This window comes from Oncorhynchus nerka, linkage group LG11, assembly GCF_034236695.1.
Source record: "Oncorhynchus nerka isolate Pitt River linkage group LG11, Oner_Uvic_2.0, whole genome shotgun sequence".
Classification (NCBI taxonomy): Eukaryota; Metazoa; Chordata; class Actinopteri; order Salmoniformes; family Salmonidae; genus Oncorhynchus; species Oncorhynchus nerka.
The window spans coordinates 71,884,324-71,905,591 of record NC_088406.1 but is presented as its reverse complement, the minus strand read 5'-3'; the positions used below and the strand labels follow the sequence as shown (position 1 = coordinate 71,905,591).

The 21,268-nt window shown below is 41.4% G+C and overlaps 2 protein-coding genes and 1 long non-coding RNA gene across 6 annotated transcripts in view; 2 read left to right on the top strand and 1 right to left on the bottom strand.

Annotated features, from left to right (window-relative positions):
* Positions 1-6: 6 nt before the first annotated feature.
* On the bottom strand, positions 7-1,067 carry LOC135573934 (protein arginine N-methyltransferase 9-like). Its single transcript, XM_065024142.1, has 2 exons — positions 925-1,067; positions 7-491 (listed from the first exon to the last, which is right to left on the bottom strand). The coding sequence occupies exons 1-2, from the start codon at positions 929-931 to the stop codon at positions 211-213; spliced, it is 288 nt and encodes a 95-aa protein (XP_064880214.1). The 5' UTR covers positions 932-1,067; the 3' UTR covers positions 7-210.
* A 739-nt stretch (positions 1,068-1,806) lies between these two features.
* Positions 1,807-21,268, top strand: part of LOC115137497 (rho GTPase-activating protein 10-like) — a 64,855-nt gene continuing 45,393 nt past the window's right edge. Inside the window, exon 1 of one of the 2 annotated variants that reach the window (XM_029673824.2) lies at positions 1,807-2,301. In XM_029673824.2, the coding sequence (XP_029529684.1) occupies positions 2,148-2,301 (154 nt within the window). In that variant the 5' untranslated portion in view covers positions 1,807-2,147. The remainder of the gene's footprint in view (positions 2,302-21,268) is intronic. The other variant, XM_029673823.2, reaches the window with a different exon arrangement.
* LOC115137498 (uncharacterized) lies at positions 16,680-19,802 on the top strand. Of its 3 annotated transcripts, XR_003864812.2 has the most exons (4): positions 16,680-16,867; positions 18,742-18,862; positions 18,967-19,073; positions 19,200-19,802. It is a non-coding gene; the product is annotated as an uncharacterized LOC115137498 (long non-coding RNA). The 3 variants fall into 3 exon arrangements; XR_010465171.1 differs by lacking the exon at positions 18,742-18,862 and having other exon boundaries at positions 16,690-16,867; XR_003864811.2 differs by lacking the exon at positions 16,680-16,867 and having other exon boundaries at positions 16,879-18,862.

Below are 21,268 nucleotides of genomic sequence, written 5' to 3'. Positions count from 1 at the left end.
TGCTGTATGTGAAAACAAATACAAATCTAATAAAAACACATCTGAAAGTTCAAAGGGAATGTCAATTGTCAGACAGGCTGAATGGTGTATAGCCGACAGCAGGGCTCTACAACCCTGTTCCTGGAGAGATACCGTCCTGTAGGTTTTCGCTCCATCCCTAATATAGCACACCTGATTCTAATAATTAGCTGATTGATAAATTAAATCAGGTTAGTTACAACCTACAGGAGGGTAGCACTCCAGGAACAGGGTTGGAGAGCCCTTGCCTACAGGGTTTCCTTTGCTACCCACACTGGCAAAGTCCTTCAACACAGGAGCCAGGTTGAGGACGAGAAGGTAGTGGACAAAGGCAGTCCCATAGTCTTGGTTGAACAGACACTGCTGGGCACTCTCCAGTGACCTGGACACCAGCTCATTCCTGGCAGGGTCCTCCCTGGGCACCCGACGGTTCCGTCTGCCACGTTTAGGCCTGGTGCTGGTGTTGGGCATTCCTATCACACAGGGAGTTAGGAGACCACATATGTTAGGAACACACAGAAACATAAACGCATAGCCACACAACATTCATCACACTGATGAGCAGTTTAGTTTGATAACTACATAACTAGCTACAATATCATTATCAATAGGTGTTGTGTTGCTGTGGTTGTAAGTGTGCAGCAGATATTTTGGTTGTAACCACAATACACGAGCTAGCAAGCTAACGTTATAATTATACAAGTCTAGACTATCGGTGCAAAATGCCACAACAAATTATACAAGAGTGTAACTAACTAGCAGTGCTGTGTTCATCATGCAATATCACTAGCTAACTACTGGGTATTATTTTCAGAACTAGTCGCTAACTTAGCTACGTATGTTAACTAGCTAACTATAGCCAGAAGATTGTGTAAAACTTCATTTTCAGTGATGTTGATAACTTACTATACATGTATCACACAATCATGCATTTAAATACAATAGTAACGCTATAAACGATGATGACATTAACAGTATAAAAGGTAGAGCTAGCAACATCTGATAGCGCCGTTAGCTAAAGACCACTGACAGTAAAGAATAAGAAGAGTTTCTAAACCCAGAGACGCAACATCGCCAGACTTCCGGGAACGCTTGCGAAGCAGACCAAGAGACCAGGCCGTTTGAGTTTTGAGAAATAAATAAGAGAAGTGAAAAATGATTCCTAAGCTGTTAATCTTCTCGAATCTAGGCACAACCTAGATGGAAGACAATGTCTCAAGTAGTTGAACATGTTTACTCTAACCTCGTGAACGTGACAAACGGACACGTCTTCATTTTTGTCAAAAACTACTTTATGTCGAAGAAGTCCCTGACGGCCTGAACATGCGCAGTTTGGCGCGAAACGACCGTTATACCCAATGACGCGTTCTACTCATGAGTTTACCTAGCCTACAAAGCGTGATCGGGGATTTCTATTGATGTAGCAGTTTCTGCCTATCTTTATACTGTAGTGTCTTAGGTATAATAAGAACTACGGCACATGTCCACTGAGTAAATAAGTACGGGTAGGAACAAAGATATCTTCCGTGATTCCATTGTGTAAAGTTGTGGATGTTCTGAGTGAAGAAAATCAAATTAGAGCGTCTGAAATATTATAATAAAAACGGTCACCGGCTAGATGTTTTATAAGTAAGTATTTTGTAGAAAATGTAAATATTTTACATTGTTGGCAAATGTATGAATTGATCAGAAGGTGGGTGGAAGCCAATTGGATAAACGCCCTATCCCGCGTCAGGGGAGGAGGGCTTGAGCTCAACGCCTACTTGTCAAATAGGAGTTTCTCCTTTCGACTGTCAATTGAATGTCTATATTGGACGCCAACTTGGATTGACACAAGACACATGAGTTTTTCCGACCTAAATAATGGTTTGCTGTTACTCTTGAACACGCTCTAACAAAAATAGTTGCTAAATTAGGAATGCAATGCTCCTTTTCAACAGCAGAAGCTAGTTGCTCACCCTAAAAATATATTTTTTAGTTGGTTGAATATACTTTTTTTTCCGCTTGACACCCAAGCAACTTGTTGTTGGTGGCTAACTAGGTAGCGCGTGTTTTTTATTTTTTATAAAGCAGTTTTACAGCTTCTTATGCTAACTAACTGACCTAGCCATCTAGCTAACGTTAAAGACATGGGATTACACCCGTTGGAGTTTAGCGAATGCTACCTGGATAGTCCCGTTTTCAGGGAAAAAATAAAGTCACACGAGGCAGAGTTGGACAAAACCAACAGATTCATCAAGGAACTCTACAAGGATGGAAAGAATCTCATCAATGCCACAAAACGTGAGTTTTTATGCAGTTGAGTTTATTGCCCTGGGATGGTTAAATTGAGTTGTTTACTATCTGGCTAGTTGACAGGTCTCTCCCTATGCAGTTTGAATTTTGCCTCTTGGACTGTGCAAGCTATATGGTTAAGGTTATAACGTTATGGCTCACTCTTTGCTTGAAACCAGCTGTGTCCAATCGCCCTAAACTTTGTTTATAGCTACCAAAGGTTTGTTTCTCTAAACAGCTGTGTTCAACATTTTGTACACGGACCAGTAGTCAGTTCTGGAAACAATACCTTCATTATTCAATAAACTGGAACACATTGCTGACAGGTGAGGTCTGTTGACAACCCAATTTGTTGTGCATGAACTTTCAAAATCCCCAGATGTTAACATTCACCCATTGTCTAGAGACCAGAACATGATTCATGTGGAATACTTTGCAAAAATGACAAGGGTTTTCCTTGAATTGAGGCAATAACCTATCCAAATGACCTATGGGTGTGTGACAAGGTTGAAACATAAGTTGCCGTCATCATGGATTGATTTGTGAGCACTCCTTCACCTGAGCAAATATCCTAATCTCCATGCATTCTAGCCCAGTGGGTTGGGTCTGTCAAATTGGTCAGGTGCCTTGTAAACTAATAGGTAATATCAAGTGTTATTTGTCACATCCACTCAATACAACCTTACAGTAAAATCCTTATTTATAAGCCGTTAACCAACAATGCAGTAAAATAAATAGTCACTTTAGTTTATTAATAAATATTTTAACACAATAAAATAACAAGGCTATATACAGGGGGTACCAGTACAGAGTCAACATACAAGTTAGTTGAGGCAATCAGCTACCTGGTCATTGCTGGAACAAAGCCCTGAAGACACCACTGATATCTGTCAGGCAAACCGGTTAACTTAATTTAGTCACTTAGTTGATTTAACTACTGCTTTTAGCCCACTGCAAGCCTCAGAGGTTTCCTTGTCATTTATAAGTCAAGGATTTCTAGCAAGGCATGCCAATGTGTTTTCATTACACTCAAAACCCTGGTCTACTTTCATCTCTCGTTTTTCTAGGTGCAAAGAGATTGAATGTCACATCTGGAAAAGCCAGAGAAGAAACAGAATATTTCTAAAAATAAAGAGTAACGTGACTTTCACTGACGGGCCTCTGTTTAGCAGGCCATTTTGGGAGTTATCAGGGACCAACATGTGCAGTGGGACTCTCTGGGGCAGTCTCAGACGAACTGTTTGGAATAGAACCACCTCTGTTATTCACATTGCATGTGAGCTTCAATACAATGCAGAGTAGTGTAGCTGTAGGTAGCCCACACAATTAGTTGTTCAGGCCAGGAGAGATTGCTTGCTTGCTTTGACAATTGATTGTCCCTTCCTAGTGCAACTGGTACTCTACTGGTCTCATTAGAAGCCAGTGATGAGCTTAAGAGTTTATCGGTTCACTACAATCGGTGATGCAGCCCAGAATAGCTCAGGTCAACCTCTTAACCTTCAGTGCAGCGGACTAAAAATAGTGTTTCCGATGTTAATTTGCAGTAGGCCACACTCCCACTGTAAGAAAATAAACATTGACTTGTCTGTTTAGGCATGTACCCTATTGTTATGCCAAAGACTTGAAGGTTCTAGAATGGAAAGGTGAGCTTATTTCATTATGCAGGTAGCACACACCCTTTGCTTCCACATGGAGCATCACCCTGCTAGGCTGGCTCTCTGCAGGGGGCTCAGTGGATGTATGTTTGGCAGGCCTTGTGTTGCAGTGGGCCTATCTTTTGCTGGTAACATCGGGCTCTAAAATCGTTTTTTATTTTTCTCAGTTTTGTTTCTCCAGGTTTCTGCTTTCCTTGTTTTCGTCCTAAAAATAACACTTAAGTAAATGTACATTTTTATTGGAAAAACAATTGGATGTTGTAAGTCCTCAATGCTTAAACCACATCAAGACACTACATTTGATCTGTGAAATATAATAAATGTATTATTTTTGGTGAAGTTACCTTGTATTGCAGGTGAGCACCAGCCAGAGTGTTTTTTTATCAATGTTTCTGTAGCCCTTACATTTCAGAATTTGCTAAACAAATGTCAACTGGATTGATGCAAATAATCATGATAGCCTGTGCCTTTCTGGCAGAATGACATGTTTTTTTGTTAAAATTTAATTTTAAAGGTTCTTGTCTTTCCATCTCTACCAGAAGACAGTTATAATTAGCCTCATTGCCAATGGCTACAGTGTACTGTAGGCATACGTGTGCAAAATACAAATCACTGATTCAGTTTGTTCATGACCAATGAATCCAATTTGTAAGTCGCTCTGGATAAGAGCGTCTGCTAAATGACTTAAATGTAAAAATGTAAATAACTTGGGCAAATTAATAAATGTTAATTACATTTAGTTTATTTCCTACTAAGTTCAATACATTTGAGTATTGTTGAAATCTGTTTACTGTCTGGATTCTGAGTAGGCCCCTAGTAAGAGTCAGTCTTTGGAAGACATTTGTTGAGACTAAAGACCACAAGCAGAGCAGATTTAATATTCTACTTGATGAAAGGGAGATACCTAGTTGTACAACTGAATGCCTTGAACTGAAATGTGTCTAACTCATTTACCTCAACCCCTCTGAACCAGAGGGGTGCAGGGGGGCTACCTTAATCGACATCTACGTCTTCAGTGCGTGACAACCCCTTTAGAATGTCAAATCAGTGAAGAGGCTACTGTGCTTTATTTCATGGAAATGAACAGAAATAGGCTAGGTTATTAGTGTTGTAGATGTCTACCAAATCATGACATTACTCAACTGCCAAGAGGAAAAACGGCAGCAGGTAGCCTAGAGGTTAAGGGTGTTGGGCCAATAACAAAGGTTGCTGGCTTGAATCCCCGAGCTGAAACATCTGTAGCTGTCCCGTTGAGCAAGGCGTTTAACCCTAATTGCTCCTATAATTCAACCAGGATAAGGACGTCTTCTAAATGACAAACTATTTCTAAAAAATAAACTCATGTGGCAGGCAGTTGGCTGTGCATCAACTTTGACTTGTAGGCCTTGCCTATTTCCTAATGTGCTTACTGTATGGCTGCTCTACACTAGCCTTAGCCTAGTTAGCTAGCTAGACATATGATTGTGGTTGAACAGAGGGTCAAGATCATCTTTGTCTGAGATCAAGAACAGCGTTTATTTTAGGTAGCAGTGTGTACCTGGTTTTATGTCCTTATTAAGCGATAAATTAGATGGGATCGGTGGAGTCTGTGCCCGCGTAAAGTGGCATGTGGTGTCTACTAGTCTCTTACATCTCTAAGCTGCTCCAGTATATACAGTGTCAGCTTTGTGCACTCACTCACTTCTCTGCGTGAAGTCACAGCCATGAGCCAACACCAAGTTCTCATTACATTGACTTAGAACAACTGTGTTTAAGACACAGCAGAGCATCTACTGACAGCTGCTAGGTCTAGTGAGACAGAGTACACTGACTAGACGGGTTGGCTGTTTTTCCACAACAATCGACGCGTGCGCACTATGGGGCAAAACAGACGGTTGGCTTAGATTGTTGTTAACATGTAAACTATATTTCGTCTTCAATGTTTATTGAAAACATAAGTGCTCCTTGAGCAAATATATGTCTCAAATACGTCATTGCCGTTGTTGGTTGGCTAGCTAGCATTTTTTAAAATTGTTGCCATGTTAGCATTGACATGAAATGTGTCAAATCGTCAAGAATAGACATAACTAGCTGAAATGAGTCACTTATGATTGACCACATGGCAGTTTCTCGTCATTCTTGGTAGCTACCTGGCCATCCAGAATCGCAACAACTCAAACCTCTGCCCCATTTGAAGCGTGTGCATTGTTTTTGTGACGTTGTCAGCTAACCCATAATCCCTCACTAGCTATGTTTCCATTAACTTGTCCAGTTTCCATTTATTTTTTGTTTGTTGATGACATTTAGTAAATTTGCATAGAAAATGGATGTGACAATTCCTGCTAGGGTGAGATTCCATTTAACTATCTTGTCTGTTGACTAAAAACAGCTGGATGTAATGACATCACACCTTAGCATTTTTTTCTCTCTCAAGAACCAATTTTCAAAAATGCAGTGGTTAAAGTGTTTCCATTACCCATTTAGGCAAATTGCGCATTAATTAATAAGTTCTCAGATCTGCCGTTTTTAGTTAAAAAAAAAATTGCGACATTGCTTTTGTCGAATATATATATATACCATGGTCAATGGAAACCTGCCTACAGTCTGAGATCAGAGTAAAATGTCTCAGCAATTGGCTGTACTTGTTTGACTTTGTTTTATCTGCCTTTAGCCTCTTTGGTTTTGTGGTTGAAAAGAGGCTTGGCTGTGATTCAGTGAGATGATCGTCATTTATCACCTTTGAAATCAGACCATGTTGACCGGAGAAATTGACTCTGGCTCTCTGGCATATAATCCTCACGGCATGTGAGCCTCCCATTGGCTTCATGGCAACATTAAAAGTTATTTTGTCAAAGGGCAGATTCAGCATTACACTAATCTTCAGTTAACATCCAGAGATTTGGTGTCACTACCTGTATAAATATCATGTGATGAACTGTAGCCTGGTCCCAGATCTGTAGGAGTTGGCTATACAGCACAAACAGATCTGAAACCAGGCTAGATGAAGCCTGAAGTTTGAATAAGGTAGGGACTAGGGATGAGGAATGTTGCACTCTCTTGGGCCAGTCGCTGCTGTAGGATCTTCAAGAGCAAGACCCAGGGAATTCCACAAGTTTCCAAGTTACGCTGGTCCAGCTTTGGCCCTGGGCCACTATTTTCAGTCCTATGCCTGCGGGGATGTCCCGCAACAGAAAGTCTTAGATTTTTGGGGGGGACGGAAACGTGCAAACAGGGCCTTTGGCCAGGGAGCTAGCCTGTTACATGGAAGTGCCCACTAGAGGGAAGGGCCAGAGCATGTGCTCCTGTTTCAAGAGTGGTTTCCTCCATAAGTCTGCATGCTCCGTAGCCCCTGTTACCCAACCAACTCAACATGTCAGTCACTTATTTTAAATTTTTAATAATGAAAAGTTATGTTAGGGTTTAGTCTCTCATTGGTCATAATTGAGAATGTCTGCTTTTCAAAGAACATCCTGTAATCTCCACGGGAGCTTTTCTTGTGAGAAGTATTACCCAATAAAACTCAGTCTTGATTTCTGATAAGTGTCTTCTATTAGGGCTGGGTGAGATGTCTAATGTTTTAGCGCAATGTTCCAAATGCCTGTGGCAAAAATCAAGGTTATTTGTTTTAATTTTTATGGGGGTTTGTCTTTTTGGTCTCGTCTCCTTCACTGCTGTGTGCACCTTTCCACTCACACTGACACCAAGCACCTCTCCTGCCACACAACAATGAAAGAGCATATTCTTCCTCTGACAACAAGCAGTTTCAACTCTATTTGCATTTCAGATTTATACAACATAATCAGTCATATTGAAACTGAAACAAGACATTATTTTACTGTAATAGAGGAGAGCTTGACCTTTAACAATGCCCTTATGTCTCTACTCTCAAAATGTTAAGCAGACACTACTAAAATGGGGTGTGTCAATGAACATGATTTTGGAAAATGATGCTCAGTTTTTTCGCACGCAGAATTGCGGTACCGCTAGCAGCATTTTAGACTTATGTGTTCTAGATGAGCATAGAAATACACATTATATAAGGCATTGGCAACTCATTCTCATTCAGAGAAATGAGCATCTTACCCAGGAAGGACACTTGAGCTAAACAAAGCGAACAGGCTATGTTAGGACGGTGTATTCATAACAGTTCTACTGTTATACCTTGTTAGCAAGCAAATAGATCCAAGTTGGCAAGACTTTAAATATAAAGATTAGCTGGCTACTCACTAGCACAGGGGTAGGCAACCCTGGTCCTGGAGTGCTGCAAATACTTCATGTTTTTGATTAAACTAACCCTGAAGACCAGGTGGGTTGAATTTAGACAATTACTGAACTGATCAATTTGGTAAACAATTTTTACTCAAGTACTAAAGTTGTTTTTGGGGTTATTTACTATTTATATTTGACTACATTATTAAAGGAAATTAACTTTTTACACCATACATTTCCCTAGACACAAGTACTAGTTACAATTTGTATGCTTAGCAGGACAGGAAAAAGGTCCAATTCACACACTTCTCTGGTCATCCCTACTTCCTCTAATCTGGTGGACTCATTTAAACATAATTTACAAAGGAAGCATTTATGTTGGTGTTCCCCTGGCTGTAAAAAATAAAGGAAATTAGCTTTTGATGCATACATTTGATGTATAGCTTTTACTTTGTATTTTTACTCAACCATGACAATTGAGTACTTTTTTTCCCCTCTGGCCAGGTGTGGTGCCTAGTTGGAACAAAATCTCTCAGTACCTGTGGCACTACAGGAACAGGGTTGCTTACCCCTCCAATAGCAGGTGGTCTTATGCTTGAGTGTTTGATATGCGCTCATATTTTATAATGGCTGCTAACAGAAGTTGGTCATTGGTGGTTGTGCATGGTTCTGGTAAATTTAGTAACAAAGGGCATTTTCATAAACTTGAGAACCAGAGAAATGATTATTCCAAAAAGCACTTTAAACTATTTTTATAAAATGTAATTATTAGTGTATCTTAAGGTTGAAGGCTTATATTTAGCCTAGATATAATTTAACAAACCTTAAATGCATAGATTATCCCAGGCTGTTTGAAATACAGTGTGCATTGAGCATTAATTGTGCAACAAAACTTACTTAGAACAAAAAAGAGAATCCACTTCAGTCAGTGTAAATGAACGGGAGGAGACCTGTTTTAAATAAGGGTTTTTAAGCCTTGATACATGGCTTGTGTATGTGCCATTCAGCAGGTGAATGGGCAAGACCAAAATATTTAAATGCCTTTGAAAGGACTATGGTAGTAGGTGCCAAGCGTACCAGTTTGAGTGTCAAGAACTGCAACGCTGCTGGGTTTTTCATGCTCAACAGTTTCCCCATGTGTGTCAATGGTCGCCCACCCAAAGGACATCCGGACAACTGTGGGAAGCATTGGAGTCAACATGGGCCAGCATCCTTGTGGAATGCATTTTGAGGCTGTCCCGAGGGCAAAAGGGGGTGCAATTCAATATTGGGAAGGTTTTCCTAATGTTTTGTACACTTAGTGCAGGTGTAACGGATGTGAAATGGCTAGCTAGTTAGCGGTGGTGCGCGCATTTCAATCGGTGACGTCACTTGCTCTGGGTAACGATGCTTCGTGGGTGACTGTGTGCAGAGGGTCCCTGGTTCGAGCCCGGGTATGGGAGAGGGGAGGGTCTAAAGTTATACTGTTACACAGGGCTGCCTAACCCTCTTTGTGGAGATCTTCAGTCCAACCCTAATTTAGCATAGCTGATTCAGCTAGTTAAGCGCTTGTTGAGCAGCTAATTAGTAGAATCAGGTGTGTTAAATTAGGGTTGGACTGAACCCATAGGACTGTAGAGCTCCAGGAAGAGGGTTGGGCAGGCCTAACTTACTGTATCATGAATTGCTCATTAGTTATGATTTTTACACCATATCGCCCAGCCCTACCTCATTCCTCTTTTTTTAAACTTTTTTTTTTGGATGAGGACATTGAGGAAGGAAGTATCAAGCTGTCATGTGGAACTAAACCAGGCAATCAGTTTGTGCTGATGTGACGGACGGGCTATGTTCAGTACACCATGGCAACAGCTTGACTTCCTCTGGTCAACTGATGACCACTCACAAATTAAGATGTTTTGTCTTTTCCTTCCCCCACATAATTTTCCCTGTAAAAAAATAAATAAATAAACAAGCCAAGAGGTTTTGCAGCTTTTGCTGGGTGTTGGCAGGCAGGCCAGAGTGAGTGTACGGGCATGATTCGGTCTGGCAAGCTGCTCCGGCTCGCTCCCCTATAATCGTATTACTGATTCTGCCAAAGAGCCACATCACAATCTTTCATTAAAATCACAACACAGATGTGAGGTCATGCAGGAGGAACTTTTTCCATCCGTCTAGTACCATTCTAAACAAAACACGAGGTTATTTTATGAAACTGATACCAGTGTATATTACCTGGGTTTGATCATGGTCATGACACTCAGGAGTCCCTTTTATGGTGCAGGTGTTTCAGTTTGCTGAAGGCTCCACCCTCCTTCCCTTGGGTCGCTCTGAACTCCTGTACCTTTTTTTTTATTAATGAATTGATTAAAACCAGTGTTTCAAGTGCCTGACTCTGAAGGTTACCTTCAGGGTAAAACCAGACGCGCCATATCCACTTGAAGACTCTCCCTATGCCTCTCCCATTAATAAAATGCAGAGGTCTAGAAATGTGGACACAAGGACAGGGAATTCTCACTCAGCCTATGCAACTAGTTTGACCAGTCAGAGTGAAAGTTAGAGTCCTCAAATTAAGATCCTGTCGTAGTTGTCTATTGGATGTACAGGGGCTGGGAGACAAAAGTAACTCCCAAGGAGCTCCTGGAATTTCTTGGGATAAATTCCTCTGCTGACCTTTAAAAAAATAAAAGGTGTAGACATGTTTTGATGTTAAAGAACCCTGAGGGTAGAAATTGGGTAATGCTGCTGTTGTCATGAAGGGTAATACTATGGAAGATTGAAGGGGGGGAGGAGGGGTTGAACTCTGAACAAACTAGAGAGAGGTGGAACGAGTGTGGCCTCCAGAGGAAAATGGTTGTGCCTGTGAATGGAACAGAGTTTGGCTTCTGACTGGAAAGATGGGCGAGTGGAACAGGAAGGATTGGGAAAGGCATGGCCATGTAAACAGTTAATTGGCCCATGAGGCCCTGGGCCCAGCCGCTCTCTAGCTCTGCCTGTTGATGACAGCTGACCCAAGTGGCACATCAGATAAGCTGGCTAACTCCTTGATCCTGTTTGTAGTATACCCCTCTGTAGTAATCCTAACAAACAGTGCTCACAATGAACACAGCGTGCACTTTGTTGAGCATATACAACCAAATGTTAATGACTCTTCTACAGAAAAACATCTGCTCCAAACAGGTATTTTAATGTATCATTGTAGTAAGATTCTTTGCGTTGGCTGTTCTAGTTGCTATTGTTTTGATACTTTCTACCCAAAGGGGTAAAGGAGTTAGGCTTTACTCTGCCTACTACAAGGACTAGACTAGTGGATAGTTATTTTTAAGTTGGTAGAGTTAGTATTCTGCCCTTGAGTTGCGTTCCCATGCAAAACTAGACAGATAGCTAACAACTAAGTCTTCAATAAAACTCCCAAGGCGTGACTTTTCTTGAATGAATATATTGAAAACGTTTATGTTGTGAAACTGCAAAATACAGAAAAGAATATACTTTAGTGTTCAATTCACACCGACATACTGTAGCTGTACATTAAACATTTGAAGTAGCATAAATACAAAGCACGCGCTAAGGTACCATGCATCTGGCATGATGCCAAACCATATAGCTAATTGTTAACCATATGGTAATTGCTCCTTTCATTACTCTAATAATGTATAACCATCTATGTAGAATAACAAAGCATATTACACTAGAAACAGTAACAAAACTACAGTATTAGCATGAGCAAAGTAATACAGCTAACGACATACATTAAAGGCATTGCAATTTGTGAGTAAATGCAACCAACATTGATATGTAAGAAACTCTATCAATAACAAGATTATCATCATTAGCTAAATGCTTGAATCGAACTTACAAACAAATATTTTTCCAAGGCTGAAGCGTGACAAGAAATAACTACATTGAAAGACCTGCACCGTAGCGTTGTTTGTAGCTGCTTCTATGCGTGCAAAACAAATTCTGAACTTCCCGTTTGCGTTGTCTTTCTAAGTACCAGAAAGCGCCACTAGGGGGCAAATAACACCATTGAACACAATGAAAATCCAATTTAACCATTGTAATAAAATAATCTACCTTCTAACAGGATGGCAGCACACTCCCCGCCTGGTATAATGAAATTGTGCCACTATGAAATAAAACATATCAAGAAACAAATACTGTCCTTTCTATTTTTATCTTTTGTCTCTAGGATGCTTCAGAAAGAAGAACAACAATCTCTGAGATTGGTCTCAGAAACACCTTAGCAGCTCCTTGCTTGACAATTTTTAGTTCTACTTTCCTAACCTTTTTGTCAGTACTGGGAAAGGTTTTCACCACAAGCCCGACTGGCCAGTCATTTCTGTGTGCCTGACTGTCTTTCAATAAGACAACATCTCCCACTTTTACATTTGGCTTTTCTGCTGTCCATTTTCTGCGTCTCTGCAGCGTTGTCAGGTACTCCTGTCTCCACCTTTTCCAAAAGGTGTCAGCGAGACACTGGACTTGCTTCCACTGTTTTCCATGAAGGTCTTTCATGCTGAATTATCCAGAAGGGGCTGAGGTAGCGCTGGTCTTTTGTGTAAGTAACATTGAGGGTGTGAGAATGGTAGGCATGTCAGGGTCGGTTGATACTGACACTAAGGGTCTCACATTGATTATTGCCATAACTTCAGACATAAGAGTGCTCAAGACCTCATGTGTGAGACGAGTGGAGCCCGTCTGAAACAGCATAGCATCAAGAATACGTCTGGCAACCCCAATGAGTCTCTCCCAAGAACCACCCATATGAGACGAGTGTGGAGGATTAAATATCCAAGTACATCCCTTATCTGAGAGGTATTTAGTCAGTTCTGAGTCATTTGTGTCGATACCCAGTTCCCTGCAGGCACCTATAGTTTGTACCTCGATCAGACCTTAGCACTTTTGCTGGACCACGGATAGCGAAAAAACGCCTCAGCGCGTTGATGAAGCTGGATGTGGACATGGATTCGATAAGCTCGATATGGACTGCTCTAGTAGACATACATGTAAAGAGCACCGCCCAGCGCTTGGCGTCTGCACTACCACCTCTAGTGCGACGAGTTATGACATTCCATGGTCCAAACACATCAAGTCCAACGCTGGTGAATGGTGGTTCAGATGTGAGTCTGTCTGCAGGCAAGTCAGCCATTTTTTGGTCAACTAACCTTCCTCTAACCTTGCGGCAGGTGACACACTTGTGAATGATACCAGAGACCAGACGTTTGCTCCCAATAATCCAGAAGCCTGCTGCTCGAATAGCTCCATCTGAAAAATGACGGCCTTGGTGAGCCACTTGCTCGTGATAATGTCTTACCAGCAGAGTGGCAACATGATGTGTCCGTGGGATGAGAGGATGTTTTTCGTCTTGTAACATGTCGGCGGAGGATAAGCGGCCTCCCACCCTCAGCAACCCATCCTCATCAATCACTGGGTTCAGCTTTTTGAGTGTACTTTGCTTTGGGAACTCTTTTCCTTTTTCAATGCATTTGAATTCCTCTCTGAAGGCTTCATGTTGCACACAGTGAATGATTGCTGTTTTGGCTTGTGACAACTCACTTGTACCGCATGGTTTATTACAGTCATGCCAGCCTCTGCAGCTAGTGTTGTCTGCACCTTCATGGAAGGATCTTGCAACATGAATGAGTTGTGCTGTGGCTCGATTGAGAGTTTTCCAGCTTGAGAACCTCTCAAAGCGATGAGAGCCGAGTTGAGCTCCAGAAACTTTAGAAGCAAAGACAGTGACGTCTGGTCGAATCTCTGCATCTGTGTGAGGCTCTACAAGGTCAAAATTGATGTTCTCAGGCTTACTCGAGTTTGTTTGGGTCAGGAACGGTGGACCTGAGAACCAACTAGTGTGTTTTAAGAGCGCAGCAAGTATGGGCCTGGTTGCATGGTCTGCTGGATTGCTGCCAGTGTTTATATAGCACCACTGATCTGGATGGGTAGACTTCCTGATGCGAGTTATCCTATTGGCAACATAAATAGAATATTTTGGTGACATTGTGGATGTAACCGAGAACTATCTTACTGTCTGTGTAGAACTTGGCTGCATGTATATCAATGTCAATTTCGTCTTTGATCAGTTCATACATCTCAACAGCTAGCAAAGCCGCACACAGTTCTAGGCGTGGGATAGTGTGGGCCGGACGAGGGGCCAATTTTGATTTCCCCATGACAAATCCAACATGGCATTGACCTTCCGAGTCAATAACTCTCAGGTAGGCTACCGCTCCTATGGCTACTGTAGAGGCATCCGAGAAGATGTGTAGCTCTCTTCTTTGAGTGGTAGACAAGGAGACTGGGATGTAGGTCCGCTGTATATTCATATGTTCCAACTCCATCAAAGATTCCTTCCACATGTTCCATTCCTCTTCTTTTTCTGTGGAAGAGGGGCATCCCACTCACTCTGAAATTGTAATTGCTCCTTTCATTACTCTAATAATGTATAACCATATATGTAGAATAACAAAGCATATTACACTAGAAACAGTAACAAAACTACAGTATTGTATATTTTACAATTCGTTTGCATGACGCATGAGCAAAGTAATACAGCTAACGACATACATTAAAGGCATTGCAATTTGTGAGTAAATGCAACCAACATTGATATGTAAGAAACTCTATCAATAACAAGATTATCATCATTAGCTAAATACTTGAATCGAACTTACAAACAAATATTTTTCCAAGGCTGAAGCGTGACAAGAAATAACTACATTGAAAGACCTGCACCGTAGCGTTGTTTGTAGCTGCTTCTATGCGTGCAAAACAAATTCTGAATTTCCCGTTTGCGTTGTCTTTCTAAGTACCAGAAAGCGCCACTAGGGGGCAAATAACACCATTGAACACAATGAAAATCCAATTTAACCATTGTAATAAAATAATCTGTTACCTTCTAACAGGATGGCAGCACAGTTAGGAAGTACAGTAGTTTGCAGCTACACAGTGGGCCAACCATTACAGTATCCAAAAACGAGCATACTTGGGAATACCATCTCAGAAAATTCAGCTTTGCGAAGAAAAATATCATGAATACATCTACTATGTGAGGCAAATGTATTAATGATTCACCCGCCCTGCTACAGTCTGAGTTGAGGTCACTTCAACACTTAAGATGCACTGATTTATTTTTCAGCTTCGCCACCACACTCCCCAGTTTCACTAGGCTGCTTATGTTTGCCACTCCTCCTTCAGAACAGCTGTGCATGGAGTGAGTCGCATTAGCAATCCAGGAAACTTTTAAAGGGATGCGTCAATGCGTATTAGTCCTACTAGATTGTCATGGCTTCATTGACTTCACTATGGGACTTTACGGGGTGTTTGTGTCCGGACCTGAACTGGCTTGGTTGATGTGGTTGTATTAACTCTGCTGCTCTGAGGGAAAACTATCACGTCATGAGCAACAGGTTGTACACTAGTGTGGTACTGAAGGTCCAGCACAAACATGGAACCGGTTGCAGTGCGCTGCAGGGTGGGGTTGAATGAAGCATGAATAAGCAGTCAGATTATGCTGCTGAATGTTTATTAAGTGAGGCTAAGTGTAGGGCTGGGTGATATGGCCAAAATATTATAGCACTATTTTTAGTTGTTTAATACAAGTTCTACATTTGCTTCATGAGTAGTGAGTGATCCTAGGGTGCTTCGTGAATAGTGAGTGATCCTAGGGTGCTTCGTGAATAGTGAGTGATCCTAGGGTGCTTCGTGAATAGTGAGTGATCCTAGGGTGCTTCGTGAATAGTGAGTGATCCTAGGGTGCTTCGTGAATAGTGAGTGATCCTAGGGTGCTTCGTGAATAGTGAGTGATCCTAGGGTGGCATCACATAAGTCTTTCTCCATTCTGATTTGTTTTATACTGTTCAATTCAACTTCAACCAAAACTTTTTTATAATTACTGCACTCTATTGTAGTGGTGGAAAAAGTACCCAATTGTCATACTTGAGTAAAAGTAAATATATGTTAATAGAAAATGACAGTGAAAGTCAGAGTAAAATACTACTTGAGTAAAAGTATTTTGAAATATACTTAAGTATCAAAAGTAAATGTAATTGATAAAATGTACTTCTTCAAATTACTTATATTAAGCAAACCAGATGGCATCATTTCCTTAATTTGTTTTGTGTTTGTTTAATGTACGGATGGCCAGGGGCACACTCCAACAGTGACATAATTTACAAACAAAGCATTGTGTTTAGTGAGTCCTCCAGACCAGAGGCAGCAGATGACCGGGGATGTTCTCTTGATAAGTGTGGGAATTGGAGCAATTTTCCTGTCCTGCTAAGCATTCAAAATGTAATGAGTACTTTTAGGTGTCAGGGAACATGTATGGAGTAAAAAGTACATTTATCTTTAGTAAAAGTTGTCAAATAAAAAATGGGAAAGTACAGATGCCAAAAAAAACAACCTAAGTACTTTACACCTCTGCCCAATTGAGAATTTCCACACTGCCACGTAGGGCTGCACGATATGGGCAAAATAATTAGTGCAAAGCTGTTGGAATCACTGAAATAGAATGACTATTCTAAATTATAAAGTTAGAATGTAATAGTGGGCACTTTGAATAGTTTCTGAGATGACAACGAATTAAAATGTCAGGAAGGAGTGACAGGGTACGAATGTAGGTGTTTCCTAGTGGACCCTGTAAGCTTTGGCTACATTGTATGTTTTCTCTTAGCTACATGTAGTTAACATTCTTGCTTCGCATATTCCTCTTTGATTTAGAAGATACTGTTGCACAAACAACATGCTGATTTCAGGTTGGTATTATCAGGCTGTATTAGCTAGCTACGTTTGCTCTTACTCAGTACATTATTTAGCTAGCTATTAGCATTAGCGGTTAACAATTAACATCTCGCAAGATTTAGGGCAACTTGCTAAGAAAAGACAAACTAGCTGTGTTGATGTAAGAAACAAACTTATAGTGTCATTGTAGAATGCTAGTGTATTTATATTAAGAAGCAGTGACAACTGCAGACTGAACGCAAGTCTCGTGGTTGAGGAACATCAAATGCACTCCTTGAGTGACGGGTGCGTAGCTAGGTCTGAGAAAAGCGGAGAGATATGACTCAAGTAGCGAAGTAAACTATGAAAAATTGACATTACACATGGCGTCTCACATTTTAAATAAACCAAACATTCAAATACCAGTATTGAAGGTAGTTAAAAACCCAAACCGGTCCCTGCATCAATACCGGTATATCATAAAATGCGATATACCGTCCAGCCCTACATGGAAATAGAATGGTTATTCTATGGTTAGAATATAATAGGCTCTTTCAATAGTGTTTGACATGACGACAAATGTAAATGCCAGGGAGGAGGTATTGTGACAGGGTAAGTGTTTCCTAGGGGACCCTATAATCTTTGGCTTCATTGAATGTTTTCTTTTAGCTACTTCACGTAGCTAACATATTCATGCTTCTGGTATTCCTCTTTTGATTTAGATACTTTTGCACAAACATGCTGATATAGGTCTATGCCATCACTGTTATTATCAGGCTATATAGCCAATTACATTTGCGCTGACTCAGTAGCCAGCTAACTAGCGATTAGCATTAGTGACTAACACAATTTAGTCCTAACTTGCTAAGAAAAGACAAGCTAGCTGTTTGCAGACGTAAGAGAAACGAATAGTGTAATTTTATAGAACGCTTGTGAAAACTGCATCGTTATCAACAGTGCTGCATTTGCCGTACAGACTGAACACAAAGTGTTGTGGTCAAAGAACAACAAATGTGCCCCTTGAGTGACGGCAGGGCTAGGTCTATGGGAAGTGGCATAGAGGGAGTGGAGGTGGACGACTCGAGTAGCAAAGTGAACAATAAAAATGGACATTACACATGGCGTATCACATTTAACAGACCTAACATTCAAATACCGCTTATAGAAGTTAAAGTAAAAACTCATCGTTCCGTGCATCAATACTGGTAGATTGTTAAATACGGTATACTGCCCAGCTCTGTGTAAACACAAACATGCATCCATAACACTATTATATTCCACAGCACTTAAGCTACAGTAGAGCCTCTTTGAACCGATCTCTTCCACTTTGTAGCGTCGGGTCTAGTCCTTATAAAGTGTAGGGCCATTTCTGTTGTCTTGACTACACCTAGATTTGAACAGCACAGCCTTTAAAGAGTACCCGACCTTTGATCTTCTAGACTAGGCTGTATCTGACCAGGACCGAGGCCAGCAACAAACATTTAACATGTCCCACCATTTGTACTTCAGTTGTCTTTCACGCAAGGCTGGATGCTGATAGGTCAGTTCTGCTGTACTGTAGACTAGAGCACCTCACCAAAGATGGAACCCTGGCTAAGCTTGGCCCCTTCATGTTTTTCCTCTTGAAACTTGGCTCACGATATGAGATTAATGCAAGGTTGTGGCATCATGACTCACACAGTCAAGCAGGGTCTCTGGTTTTTACACGGACAAGTGGTGGGGCTGAAAGTCTAGTTCCCAGTTTAACTGAAATGATTTGTTAGTTTTACTGAAATGCCTTGCCTTTTTAAAAGGCAGTATGGCTAGGACCAGGAACAAGATGTATTTTCCTTAGGCGGAAGTTCGGGTGTCTTGGTATTTGTTCTGCCACTGTAGGATAACCGTTATCTCTGGGATCTATTAAATACAGACCTCTTGCCTGTCACGTTTTGTTGCTCCGCTGAGATCTCATTGATGTGTGCCGGCAGCTGCTCTGTGCAATTGTCTTGAAGTTATACACCCCTGGATACCACAACATGTGCAGTTGCCAGGTTTGTTTTTCCACCATTTCGGGTATTACAAATGATGTAAGAATGCTAGGGTGAAGGGTGTTATGTAATGGTTGAGCTAGCTGCTTTCTTCCTGTCTCTGCTAGTACCCACCCTTCTGGGAGGGAAAGAGGAATATGGACAGAGGGACTGATTCAGTTAGTGACAGCACTGCAGCTGTAACCAGAGTAAGAATCAATGGGACGGAGTCAAGGTGAGGACACACCACACATGGGGCTAATCAAGCAAATGTCAACTGAACTGTTGAATTCCGATGACATCACCCTCCCATGTGCATTCTCTAACTGAACTGTGTACCGTGTCCTTGAACCCTCACCAGAGAAAGAGCGGAGAGGAAACGGGACTTTCATGGAACAGTCCACATGGAATGGAAAGGAACAGGTCAGAAAAGTGTGAAACCAGTTGGATGACCAAGTGGCCATTTTTAAGCACAGGGATATCTGAAGTACATCCATCCACACTACGCCCTTCCTTTGTGCACTAATATACTTTGTCATGATAGTAAAACCTGAGATCGCTATCATATCTAGAGTTCAGTGTGGCTCATGTCTAGCTCCCTCCAGTGTCTTCCTCTGTTCAGCTGAGTACTTCAAAGCACTCCTCTCTTATCTGTTAAAGAATGCATCTTTTTTTTTTTTTTACGGCTGTCCTTTGGACCTTTTTTAAAGGAATGCTTGCATGGGGAAGCATATACTTGTTTGGGATGTCACCACATTATCCTATAGCCTATAATGGCCAACAGCTGTCTTCCCCCACCAAACCATGGATTCTGTTTGTTTTGTCTTTCTGCTGCTCTGACACTGAAGGTTAAGCTTAAAGGAATGTCTTCAATGCTTGGGAGTCAAAGAATAGGCTATGTCATAACCAACCACAAATTCAGATTTTTCTCCCTGTGACGGCAATAAATGAATTCAACACTGAATCAGGCCTTGAAGTGATTTCTCACTGCTGACGTGACACTGCTGTAACAAAATGGTGTCCTGACTTCTCCAGATAGTGTAGGCTGTGGAGACATTAACTCAGGGTGTCATGGCATGTTGTCAAAGCATGTTTTCCTGCTTTAGTTAAACGTGTTGGGGAGGAAAGGTTCAACTGTATCCAGAATGGATATAGTTGTTTTTATACAATAGAGGTTAACCTCCAGATTTGTTGGAGATGGACCCCTCCGCTGTTTACACCTAGGCCTGTTATCTGGTAAGAGCTGCCACATACAGATGGTAGGCTTCACATAGGGTGTCCTAGTGTTTGATTTGCTCCAGGTTGCACAAATGAAGCGCTCGTTTTAAACTGCATCACCATGGCGTTGACATTTAGCCTAAGCCAGTTGAGCTAGCCAACTGGAGCTAAGGTACCTCGAAGCACATAATGGTGGCTAACAAAACAGATCTATTGTAGCAATACCATGTTAATGAGGTGTGTATTGCATATGTCAAAAGATAATGAGACACTGGCTCTGTTAGGTAGAATATCTCTTCATATATCCCTGGGGCTGAGACAAATATTCTGTTGCTTGTTGTGAATCGATCAGCCTGTGCAACAGACGACCACAGCACTAATACCCGCTGTGGCACTGGCAGACTGGTCTAGCAACAGGTTAGTTAGGCTATCTGGATGGAATGCCCTCTGTGGGAGCTGGGAGTGACCAAGGATGAAAGCTGGTCAAACTAATCAGTGGGAACCTGATTACAAGGTGGTAATTCTGCTCAATGAGTCTTGAGAGGAAGGACTGGCCAGATTCAGAGGTCTGGATCCCTCTCTGTGGTTTGGACTCACTCTGGAATTCCACAGTCGCTAGAAAGCTAATTGCTATGATCAGCAGGGTATGTTTACTAACAAAATAATGACCTGTTTGACTTGTTGGCCTGGCCATACCTCTGTTTTGACAACACTGCATCAAGGCTATTAACCCACTTTACTACCACAGCTCATATGTACAGCACTGGGTCTACCAGTCTACTGGATGGTTGACTTCTTAGTCTGCTAGAAGGCGATGGTCACTGTGTACAGGAGACATACAAGGAGCCTCCAGATCTCAACAACTGACATGACAGGGCAATAACATGAGGTTAAACATTACTGCAGTAATGCCCAATCCTTTGGTTTATGGCGTATAGGTTCAGCAGCTGATTTTGTTATTATAGCTTATTGTTATTTAATCTTAACAAATCATAACTTTTTCGAGATTTGATCCTCTCAAAGTGTTGTAGTGTAAATGTCTTTCTTTTGTTCTGTCTGCAACAGATGCTCAACCTGTGCCCTAGTGTTTTTAGTAGTTGGGCACAAACAAGGCTGCAAAAAGCTGTGGTCACAGCTCTCGTTGAGCCTTGTATCAGTCAGCCCATCAGAGGAAGGAAGCACACTGCTGCGGCTTTACATGCAATCATGTGT